Here is a 12,462-nt window from a genome sequence, read left to right as displayed (position 1 = left end):
AGCCCTGAAGTAACAAATGCATGGACCAGTTTTTCAGCATCACTCCTGTACAGAATGTTTCTAATGTTGGCGATATTCTGGAGGTGAAAAAAGGAAACCCTGAAAACCAGTTTAATATGGGATTTAAATGACATGTCTTGGTCAGAAATAACACCAGGATGTTTTACTTTATTACCAGATGCCAATTTAATGCCATCCAGATTAAGTGATTGATTAAGGAGTTTATTTTTTGAGGACTCTGGTCCAAAGATTATAGCTTCTGTCTTGTCAGTATTAAATTGTTTTTTTTTATTAAACTCAGATGAAAGGCAACTTAAATTAGGAAAATACTGTCTGAAGCTAGTACTGTTACGGCATACTGTACACACAAACATTATTAGCTGGTTTCAATAGGAAAATTCATTAATATTTTGATATTAATGCTACAACTGTTGTTATATCTTTACAACTATCAAGTTTAGAAGACAGATAATCCACAGTTATTTTTTTTGTATTATGTCTGGGTAGCTGCTGTCTAGAGGGCATTTCCCCCGCAAAAGCTACATGACGTACAACACAATAGGATCCTTAGATAAATCCAAACAGCACAGGAAAGTGCAAATACTTTTATTATAAGAAATATCTGATCACGTTTGTACTGTATTTTACAAGATCGTGGTCAAAGATACGTCAAGCAATTGCAATCATTATCCACACTGAAATAGTTCTTCTTCAGACATCCTTCAGGGTGTCTTGTCCCTTGGTGTTCTCCAGCCAATGAGGAGGCCAGCTGGCCTTGATGCTGGGCCTCTCCCTCAGCAGCGCGTAGTACTCGGCCAGTTTGGGGTAACGCTTTTCAGACAACCTTAAGAGGAAAAGAAAAAGGGACGTTTAAGTTGCAAATCTTTTGATTAACTGCCTAAAGTTCATATGAAAAAGAAAGCAAGTTGTGCTCTTCACTTACCCAAATCTAAAGAGTGTTGCCACCGTGGGAAAAATGACCACATCTGCCAGCGTGAAAGACTTCCCTGCCAGGTTTGAGCCGGAGCCCAACTGGAAAAGAAATTGTACAGCGGTTGAGAAAACGTAACGGACTCCTTGGTTAGTTTGTCTTGGTGACTTTCTTTCACGCACATTGTGCAGGTACTCCTCCCAGAGTTTGAGCTCGGACGTCAGGGCGTCTTTGTGTCTCTTCAGAGCGGAGTCCAGCCTCTCGCCTTCAGGGACGTAGTATTCATAGAAAATAACTGCAGCTGGACAGAAGAGAAATATAAGGATTTTATTCATACAAACGCAAACAAACACAGCGGATTTGAGGAAATTATACTTATTTGAGTCACTGCGCTAAAAAGACGTCACAAAGACTGATATCTGGTGATAAGGTACCATTCTAAATTCATGGAATTTTATTTAGGAAATTCCCAAAGCAGGAAATGTTGAAGAAACCTGTTAGAGCAAAAAAAAAGCTCTCCGGCTCGTTATTAAAGTAAAACAGTGTTTTGTATAATTGCATACAACCATTAACCTGACCCTAGCCATGTGGATTTCGCTCCGCCTAGCTCCACTCACATCCATCTGGGACCTCTCCATAGGAATTGCCTTTTTTGAAGGCTGGGCCTTATCAAAAATCCTTGCATATGATTGGATAAGCCACTTGTCTGTCATCTTTATCGACGCGCGCACCCCGGAAAACAAAACTTGTCCAATCCGGTCAGGAGAAGGGCCAAAACATTGTTTCCACCAACAAAAGCCTTCAGAGCCGTTCTCTGATGTTCTTTTAATGAAACAATATTAGTTGTCTGATTGGACAACACAGAAGAAATAGCAGCATCAATGTTAACACTTGCTTCCTTGATGCGAGCCGCCATTGTTGTCTAAATCAAAACAGTCTCACGTCACGGTCGCTTCTCCACTACGTCACATCTATCAATCTCCAGCCCTGCGTCCTGATTGGCTGGACAATAAAATTGGCTGAAGAAATCACTCTCTATGGAAGATGTCCCAGATGGATGTGAGTGAAGCTAGGCGGAGCGATATCAATCTGGCTAGGGTCGGGTTATACAACCGTACCTTACATACCTTACCATACAACATGTTCCCTTCGCAGGAAATGTTTCATATAGCAAGATTATAGATAACACGCCACCTCCAACCTCTATTTCCTGAGGAAGTTATCACTCAGTGCTAATTTGGCAGCAATTTAGAAAATGGGTTAGCAAGCTGTGGCTCCTTGGAGCTTTTGTGGTGGCTCTTGAAAACTTGAAACTATCAGAGTTTTTTTTTTCACATGAGCGCTGGATGTCATTCAGCTGCCACAGAAAGTTAGAAAAAACAGCATTTTTTTCTCTCCTTTTTGTAAAACCCAGTAGATAAACACTGCAATGTGTCAGATTGAGAGTGTTTAGTAGCTTTCAGTGTTCGAACATTTGGGAAAGCCTACAAAAACATCAATGCAAACTATGGTACATGTCTGATTTTGTCGCACACCAGAACTAGACCAACTTCTGTGTATCTTACTTAGTTTATCATAGAAAGTGAGGCCCTGAAACATGCGTTGGTACATCAGCGCTAGCTCTTCACGGCTTTCGGGGATCAGTTTCGTTCCTTGAGACTTAAACTGGCTCTGGCAAAAACAGAGGGGAGAAAAAACAGTCATATTACCACTGTCCATCAGTTTAGGCATCCGTACGTGTCAGAAGGAAGTTTTAGTTGATGTCACGACTCCCTCACCTCCAGGTAAAAACAGGTTGCATAGGATTCATTGACAATAATGTCACCATGTTTAAAAGATGGCACCTGAAGCAGAATGAAAAAAAAAAAAAAAAAACAAATAAAAACATGATATGAGTAAGTCAGAATATCAACGGTTTATCTGCTGCTATCAATCATTATTGTGACCAGCTAATCAGAGCTATAACCATTGTTTTTGGCAAAGCTTTTGCTCTGAAGTGAAGATAAATCTCTCAGGAGTCATCAAAACCACATTTAGTTTTTTTTCTTTGTGTGTGTGTGTGTGTGTGTGTGTGTGTGCTTCTTTAAAAATAAAAAAATTCTAAATGTTTACTGATTGATTTGTGCATTTTTCCAACTGAATAATTACTAATTTTCAGGTCATCATTTGCTTTTAACTTCACTCATTCAATAATTATGGCTACTTGTTTAAATATTTTTTTGATTTAGTTTTAGGCTAATGTTTCAACTTTTTTTCCTTCTTTTAGTTCATGCAGTGCTGCAAAAAAGTATTTGCCTCTTAGTGATTTTGATGAAGAGTGGGCCCATTGCACACATTCTTAACTGCATTTACTATTTGTATTTCCTCAGGCTGTCTTCGTCTGATGTTAAAATTTGTTTGAGGAACTGAAACAGGCCAAACAGCTGAAATTGGTAAGGGGGCAAATGCTTCTAACAGGCTGCACTGTAATGGGAAACAGTTTAATCCTGTGATCCACACTATAAGCAAATGTACCAATTTATTAAGTATCCGTCCTAACAGTATAAAATGTTGACTTAGAATATTCTTAGAAATGAAAAAGATGCAAGCAATCAGCCACAAATTCACATGCTACGCAACAGAAAGATCAGTCATTAACACAGCTGTAGATTTCCCCAACCTTCACACGCTCTAGCTTAGGCACACCTCCACCTGCACACCCTTATCTGCCACTTGCTGATAAATCTCCTCATCTCCCATCTGGTTGGTGAACGTGTGTTGTAGACATGCGGCTGCGATGCTTTCTCCCTACCTGACCCCTTGGGTTGATGTTAAACACTTCCTGGGACTTGTGCTCCTCTTTGTCGAAGGAGAGCAGTTTGCTGTTGTAGCCCTGCAGCTTCTTCTCCTCCAGGGCGATCATGACCCTCCAGCAGGGAGGAGAGCCGGAGCCCCACAGCAGAGTCATGCTCCTGGCCATGGTTTCAGGGAGACCTGTTGACGTCGAACCGCAGGAGCTGTGAGAGTGAAGACTGAGTCCGTCCAGAGGGGTCTGTCCTTAAATCTGTCTGCAGTGTTCTCTTGGATTGGAGGGTTTGAAAAAGTCCAGTCCAATCGTCTATGGTCAGTGATGCAACAGACCTTTATCCAGAACAAGCCCTCCGTTTCTGAAACCAATTGATACGTCACCAGAAGTCTTCTCTTGTAATCCTTTGATGTCTGCCGAACTTTGAACAAAACGGTAACATGGCGCTTGTCATAAAAGTTTATTGTTGTGTACATGTGACAAGAATAAAACTGCTCCACTCACACTGTTGTGATCGCTCCGCAGCTTCTCTCCCTATAGGGGTTATCTGAACATCAGGTTATGTTTTTTATGGCTGAATAAAACAAAGTCGAGAAATGTGTTAAAAGCAAAACATGAACGAAAGAAAGTTATCAGAGGGCAGTCAAAGCAACTGGACATTAGAGAAGGATGGTTTTGTTACTACGGGAACAAGAAACTCTGGCATTAATGCATAACTCGGTGGCCAGACAAGTCAAGGGTAGTGATAGAAAACGTTCCAGGCCGACTCTGAGAGCGGCAGGTGAAGATTTACTTGGCAAGTTGTGTAAAGTAAGGAGAGAAGCTGTCCGAGAGCAGTACCTCAGAGATCTACCAGACCATCAACCCCAATGCAAACAATTTAAGCAGACAGTTCCTGCTTGTGTCTACATTGTTGCAGAGCTCCGCAGCAGAGACTGGAGTATCTGTTTATAGGACCACAATATAGAGCTAGGCTTTATGGACGAGGTGAGGTGGGGCATTTCTAGTTGGTAAACATCAGAAGACACATACATTTTGAGCTTGCCAAAAGGTATGTGTCAGCTCCCTAAACGTGTGGAGTTAAGATGCTCTGGTCAAACGAGACTAAAATTCAACGTTTTGGCCACCGAGGAGAAGGATGTCTGGCGCAAACCCAACACATCCCATCAGCCCAAGAACGCCATCCTCGCAGTGAAACATGTTGCTGGCAGCATCATCCTGTAGGGATGTAGTCAGACTGTGCCAATTACAGGAATAGTCTTGTGCCCGTCTGCTTGCGGCTGGGACAGAGGTTCACCTTCCAGCAGGACAGTGACCCGGTGCGCACAGCTATAGCCAGTGTTGTAGTCAAGTTACCGGTACTATGCCTTGAGTCCGAGTCCAGGTTCGAGTCTCCAGTGTTCAAGTCCGAGTCAAGTCCAATTCATTAAAAAAAATCCGAATCAAGTCCGAGTCGACTCACTATTGATCCAAGTCGAGTCCAAGTTCCGCACTAAAGTAAGCATAGCCTACATGTTTTTAAACTAAAAAAAAAAAAACACACTCCACCACATTGCACTAATAATTTAGATATTAAAATCATACACCAAATAATATTCTAGTGACATATTAAAATTATAGCCTAATGATATAAAAAAAGTCGAGTCTTTTTCTCAATTTTGGAGTCAGAATGATCTGAATGTAGGAGTCCGAGTCCAAGTTCGAGTCATCAGTGCTCAAGTCCAAGTCACGAGTCTCTAAATTTAGCTAATGACTCGGACTCCAGTACTACAACACTGGCTATGGCTTAACGCTCTAGTGGTTTTTCCTTAAAGGCCAGACCTAAATCTGTTTGAGAATCCATGGTTAGACTTGAAGCTTGCTGTTCACACACCAAAACCCTCCAACATGGAGGAGCTGGAGCAGCTTAGCCTTGAGGAATGGGCAAAAATCCCAGAGGTGAGATGTGGTGAGCTCCCAGAGACTGATCCAAATATCTAGTGCAAAGCACTGTATACCTGAGCAGCTACAGAAACTGAAGCTTTTTGTTTGGCTTAAATCAGAGGCAATATTTCAGGGAAATTAAAAATGAAAAAAAAGTATGATGCTGCAAGTTTGGTGCTTTTTTTGGCTCTTTTCATTGGGGCTTGTTTTCTGTTGACATTCAACTGGTTATTTCTTTTTTTTTTTGGGGGGGGGGGGGGGGGGGGGGGGGCTACTCAAGACCAATCAGATTTGGTGTGAAAAAATAATTGGCTCCTAACCCTGAGAACTGTTGCGTCACACAGTTTCAGCTGCCATCAGTTGTGATAACTGGCGTTGAGAGAATACAATGAAGGTCTGTCTGTGGTGCCTGCCTTTGTTTAAAAAAAAAACTAACAAAAAAAAAAAAAAAAAAAAACACTTTTCTCTGCAGCAAACATGGACTTGGTGTAACTTTCCACTTTGAAAAGGCCACACATTTTCAGACCTGCCATTCTACATTTTTCCCCCCCTCAGACTTTGTGTTTTGGACATTTGAAAGAAAAATGTACCCTGTTGTAATGTATTACATGTTCCACAGCCCATGAGATACAATGCAGAGGTTTGCATTTAAGTTAAACGCTATTGATTAATGGGTCGCATTATCCTACACTGAACATGCATCCGTAGAGTATACCCACCTGTCCTGGCAGAGCTGCAGGAGGTCGCTGCCTGTCTCCAGCGGTCACTAAGTGAGAAGCAGGGTACACCCTCATGGACAGATCACCAGCACATCACAGGGTAAGAGACACCCACGCTTGCACACACTCAGACCGACAGGCAATTTAGAGGCACCAATTGACCCAACAGATGTATCTTTATGAATGTGGGAGGAAGCCGGAGTACCCAGAAAGAACCAGAACGCGTTCTGGTGGTGGAGGGAGAAGGTGCGACCTCCATGCAGAAACACCCCCAGGCTGGGATCTGAACCCAGGACCTTCTTGCTGCCAACTTAAAAATGAGCCTCAAGATGATGTTATTCTCTTTAAAAGTGCAGGATGCAAAATAAAAAATAAAAACAGAAACAATGAATGATAGCGGTACAAACTCACTTTTAATGAGATTTTTAACACTGACCTACATCCAGCACACTGCTGGCTCTCAAACAGGCTGAGCACTCAACATGCAAAGCAAAACTATGCAAAGGACGGCATTTTAAAGGACAGATTTATGCAAAGTCACAACACCACCGAACATGTGTGCAGTGCAAACCACTTTCTGAAAATGGTTTTGAAATGATTAACCAGATAGTAGATAACGTGGATCTTCTCCAACGAGGCATCTTATCTCATCCAGTCAGACTTTGAACATCTTTAAAACACACTGAACTTAGAGAAATTTGAACCATCTCTCAATTATGGCCACAATTTATTGCAGGGTGCAGGATTTGTGTTGCAAGGCTCTACAGAAAGCTCCTGTGCTAAAATATTTTCTGCACAATGCAGCAGAAACTAAATCACCTTCCGTCACGACAATTATCCAGAAGGCACCGAAAATGGACGATTTTGACTCGGAAAAGAACAAAAGCTGCAACAATTCCCTGGAATGCCACCTAAATCTGTGTTAGTCATTATGATTAGTGTGTTCTCCCATTTCTATTTCTTCATATGCGAGACAGGAAGCGGTCCATTTCACATGTCCTTCAGGGTGTCCTGTCCCTTGGGGTTCTCCAGCCAATGAGGAGGCCAGCTGGCCTTGACGCTGGGCCGTTCCTTCATCAGAGCGTAGTACGCTCCCAGTTTGGGGTAGCGCTCAGCGGACAGCCTGCAGGGCAGACAGAAATATTAGCGAGCCATAAATGCAGTTTTTAAACAAAATCTTGGCAATAAAAAAAAAAAAAAAAAAAAAAAAAAAGGGAAAACCTTTTCTTACCCAAATCTGAACAGGGTGGCAACAGTTGGGAAAACGACCACGTCTGTCATGGAAACAGACTTTCCTGCCAGGTAAGAGCCAGAGCCCAGCTGAAGGGGTGGGGGAGGGGGACAAACAACAAGTCAGACTGCGGTACAACCCGTTTAGCCGCTTCACGTTTGTTCGGTCACCCCCACCTTCTCCAGGTAACCCTCCCAGAGTTTGAGCTCAGCGACCAGGGCCTCCTCGTTCCTCTTCAGAGCCGCCTCCAGCCGCTCCCCTTCAGGAACGTAGTAGGTATAGAAAATCACCGCGGCTAGAGAGGGAAGATTCAGAATCAGACATACTTTAATAATCCCAGGGGGAAATTACCTTTGTTACATGCTCCAGAATACACACATTGTAATATATGTACTTACAACATTCCACACAAGGTAATATGAGATAGATAGATAGATAGATAGATAGATAGATAGATAGATAGATAGATAGATAGATAGATAGATAGATAGATAGATAGATAGATAGATAGATAGATAGATAGATAGATAGATAGATAGATAGATAGATAGATAGATAGATAGATAGATAGATAGATAGATAGATAGATAGATAGATAGATAGATATTTCCAAGTCAAGTAATAGTGACTTGTGCAAGAACAGTGCAAAGAATGCATAAATGACAGTTACAGAGAGGGGGGGGTGTTAGAATAACTGAGGGATGCGTTGTAAAGATTGATAGCCAAAGGCAGAAATGATTTCCTGTGGCGTTCTGCAAGAAAAGAGCAGGTTTGGAAAACTCTCAGTACTGCATCCCATCAGAAAAACCTGGACTTGTGAATCTAACGCTGAATGTCACAATAATTTCTCCTAAAAAAAAAAAAAAAAAAAAAAAAAAAAATCTAAATTCCACCGACTCGACTTCCGCCCTGACAGGTTTAAAGTAGCGGAGACTTAAAACACTAATCCCCCGAGAGCAGGAAGGACAGTGTAGTCCATCAACAGGTCAAACGCATGCAGAACTGGGATGCATGATGACGTCTGACCCAATAAAAGCAGTTCTGATTGCGATACGGTACACAGGACCACTGCATTGGGGGTGGAACCAGCAGCTCTAATAGTTTTGATGCCATTCGCTGGAATGGCGACAGACGCCTACCTCACCGTTTTCTCAAAGACTGACGGTGCCCGTGACGAGCGTACGCCAACTTCTGTTCATCTCACCCATTTTCTCGTACAAGGTGAGGCCCTCAAACGTGCGCTGGAACATCAGCGCCTGCTCCTCGGCGCCGTCGGGGATCAGCTTGGTTCCCTGGGACTTGAACCGACTCTGCAAAACAAAAAAAAAACGGCCATGACATCACTTTCTCTTGCGGAGCACAAGCCCGGCACGGTGGGGATTGCAGGCCGGGCCTCCTCACCTCAAGGTAAAAGCAGGCAGCGTAGGACTCGTTAATGATCAGGTCTCCATGCTTGAAGGAGGGAACCTGGAGGGAAATAAAGGAACGAGTTGAGCGAGAAGCAAAGCGGTTTCATGCATGCGATCCAAACGTGCGCTTGTTGTGACTACCCCGCTTAGGTTATGTTCTGCATTACCGTCAGTTCTTCATGTTTTATAAAGAAACTCTAGTTCAGTTCATTCCAGTTTTAAAAAAAAAATTTTGGTTTCTGCTCAGGTCTGTTAAGGCTCCACCAGCGTTTTACCTACATTAAGGCCAGGACTTTGACTGGGCCACTGAAGCACCTGTGTTTTTTTTTTTAAGGTAATTTTTTATATATAAGCCACTCTGTTTTGGTATCCTTAGTCACAGTTTATCCCTCACCAAACTCAGGTGGTCACTCTTAAGCCACAGCAGAGGTACAACGAGTTTTGTCCTCTAACTTTTCCACTTAGGTCTCTTCTTTTTTTATTGAAAACAAAGTGGAATATGTTCTGCGGCTTTGCACATTTACACCTAGAGGACCAAACTGGGACCAAAGCTCATTATTTTCTGGTTCATAAATTATTTTGAAAAAAAAAAAAAAAAAAAAAAAAAAGTAGTTGCAACGTATTTATCAAACCACGGCAAAGAAACCTTCTCCACGTCAGGTGGTTACTTCTAATGTAAGATAAGGAATAAATGTTGCCCTTGGCAAACCCGGCTTTCTGCAGCCCCACCTCTCTGGAACATCAGAGACACCCAAATATCAGATTTCATACTTGTCTCTGGACTATTGTTGTCCAAATGCCAAAAATAAAAAAAATAAAATATAGTTAAATGAGATGCTTCACAACTCCTTTGTGAGTTGTGAAAGAAGTTATACAAATCACACACTTGCTGATGCAAGTGGTGCCCCCACTGAGCATGGCGCCCTGGGCAGTGAGCCATGTAAACACATACACATACTATATATATATATATATATATATATATATATATATATATATATATATATATATATATATATATACACACACTACCCCTAAACTCAGCCCAGCCAATCGCTGGATATCAGACTTTGCTGACAGCTGGAGCGTCCCCTCGATTTCAGCAGATTTATTCACTCCATCCATGCCACATAGCCTGGACACCTCAAAGCTGTGGTGAGCCTGGACTGGGTTGGATGTTTGTCAGGGTTGAAGGTTCACCATGATCTCCCAACGCCTTCCTTGTAGGACAAAGCGGAAGTAGGCAGGCCTTCCCTCACCGTTATGCAACAATGATGATCCGTTATACAAGACGCCAGGCATGCATTTCTAAAAAGATGTTGGCGAACTTAAAGCTGCGGGTGCCTCTGCAGAAACTCATCAACTAGTAGTATGCGCTTGTTCAGACGGGAATGTTACTTTAAGACCAAAACTAAAGAGCGGAGTACTTCGCTTTTACTTTATGCAGCCATAGCGGAACATTACTCCTATTGTTCGGTACTTTTTTTTTTTTTTTTTTTTTTTTTATCTCCTACCCACCTGTCCTCTGGGGTTAATATCCAACACTTGCTGGGACTTGTGCTCCATTTTGTCGAAGGAGAGCAGTTTGCTGTTGTAGCCCTGCAGGTTCTTCTCCTCCAGGGCGATCATGACCCTCCAGCAGGGAGGAGAGCCGGAGCCCCACAGCAGAGTCATGTCCTGGGCCATGGTTTCAGATTCAAGCGCTTCAAACTTACACCACCAACAAGTTAACAGGTCAGGCTCTGAGTCTGCACACACGGAGAGGAGGAAATCTTCGTCTGTCTCCCGTTTATACGCCTCAGGAGGAGAAAGAAATAGTCTCTGTTGCCACCAAGTGGCCCGGAGAGGTAACTACATTCACGTTGAGCGCGTAATGCTGCGTTCACGGTTCACGGTTGGAAGTCGGAGCTTTAAATGACGTAACACACCAGATCACAACGTTCTTGATGAAATTCGGAAAACCTAGGGTTTTGCTGTTTTTTTGCTTCTATTTCTGGCAGTACAAGCCAACAACAATGCCTGTTTAAATGTGTTCAAGCTCAACAGCAGCCTTTTCAGAGATATGGATATATATTTGCTTTTTGTGCCATTGTGTTTTAGGAGTTTCAAACTAATATAAGTGCATAGCTAAATATTTCAGCCTGGCAACTTTCACTGCAGCAGCCTTGTTGGGCACATACACACAAAATTAATTCATATGAAAAAAAAATAAATCTGTTTAAAGTTAAGCTGTTCATTTTTGAAAGGGTGATGAAGCTTGAAAGAAGAGATGTTATTGGCCATTATAGGTCCCTTGAAAGGAGATCAGTTCAGTAAAAGACTAAAAGAAAAATAAATTCAGACCCAACACCAGGAAGGTGTAGAAGGATGCATAAAATAACCAAACACTTGCTTTGAATCTTTACTTTCATTCCAGTTTTACCAAATTGGAACGATTCACACTTTACACGATCTCATTTTTTACTCGCCTAAAAAAAGATATTAAAGAAAATTCCTATTCTGCTAATACACAAAAAGAATGCACATGGTCATTACAGTTTACAGCTTTTTAAAAAAACGGTTTCTTGTGTTTGTTGTATGGTTGAATTGCATACAAGTTGCGGCATTGAACTGTAATGTGGCTTCATACACTGCTATCTGGTGGTCAACGTGTGGAAGACCACAAACAACTTCAAATGTCAACGGTGAGCATTTTAGCTGATATTTTTTATTAATACTGGTGTTGGAACTGATCTAACTGTAATGATTGAAGCTGGTGAACCTGATATTCAGTGGACACAGAGTTAAGATTTATTGTGAAGGATGGATCGCTGCAGGTGAGGCAGAACCAGACTTGAACAAATGAGTAATGGCTGATGATGCAGGCAGGCAGGCAGGGACGAGCAGGAGAACAGAAGATGCAGGCAGGGCACAGACCAGAACAGCCGATGTGAACCCAGGAGCCACCAGAACGGGCAGAGCAAGCGGCTGGAACTTACAGGGAAACAGCCAGAACTGCAGATGCTGACACAGGCAACTTTTTTCAGTGAAGCAAACAGAAGAGTCCAGCTGACTGAGCACTCAAGAACTGATAGAGTCTTCTTCTTCTTTAGATTTCAACGACAGCTTGCATCTATTATTGTTGCACTACTGCCATTTATTGGATCCTACTATCTATTCCTCAAATTCTCATAATGATCCCAGTATTTTTTTAAACAAAAATTTTCAATACTATTTAACTGATTAACCACATTCTCAAACTTGAATTCCCTATCAAAACCTAATTCTGTTTTTAATAATCTTCTTTGATTTACATATTTTATACAACTAATAAAAACATGTTCCATTGTATCTACAGTATCACACCAACTATAAAAACTAGTAAGATGTTTCCCCATCTTAATAAGAGTTCCATTTAAAAATCTGTGACCGGTTCTTATCCTATTTATAATTATCTCCTCCCTCCTGTTTATTCCTCTAATCCT

General features: G+C 41.9%; 1 protein-coding gene across 2 annotated transcripts; it reads right to left on the bottom strand.

The window, feature by feature from the left end:
* Positions 1-572: 572 nt before the first annotated feature.
* Positions 573-10,820, bottom strand: LOC105916757 (glutathione S-transferase A). Of its 2 annotated transcripts, XM_036144946.1 has the most exons (7): positions 10,631-10,820; positions 3,723-3,836; positions 2,710-2,775; positions 2,497-2,602; positions 1,114-1,232; positions 944-1,032; positions 573-844 (listed from the first exon to the last, which is right to left on the bottom strand). In XM_036144946.1, exons 1-7 carry the CDS (start codon positions 10,682-10,684, stop codon positions 712-714), a joined length of 681 nt encoding a protein of 226 aa, XP_036000839.1. In that variant the 5' UTR covers positions 10,685-10,820; the 3' UTR covers positions 573-711. The 2 variants fall into 2 exon arrangements, with proteins under 2 accessions (XP_036000839.1, XP_012706823.1); XM_012851369.3 differs by lacking the exons at positions 573-844; positions 944-1,032; positions 1,114-1,232; ... (1 more) ...; positions 2,710-2,775; positions 3,723-3,836 and adding exons at positions 6,753-7,481; positions 7,590-7,678; positions 7,766-7,884; positions 8,794-8,899; positions 8,991-9,056 and having other exon boundaries at positions 10,517-10,801.
* Between the last annotated feature and the right edge of the window lie 1,642 nt (positions 10,821-12,462).

This window comes from Fundulus heteroclitus, chromosome 13 (assembly GCF_011125445.2).
Source record: "Fundulus heteroclitus isolate FHET01 chromosome 13, MU-UCD_Fhet_4.1, whole genome shotgun sequence".
In the NCBI taxonomy this organism is placed as follows: domain Eukaryota; kingdom Metazoa; phylum Chordata; class Actinopteri; order Cyprinodontiformes; family Fundulidae; genus Fundulus; species Fundulus heteroclitus.
The sequence above is the reverse complement of the archived record's forward strand: the minus strand, read 5'-3'. Positions and strand labels throughout refer to the sequence as shown.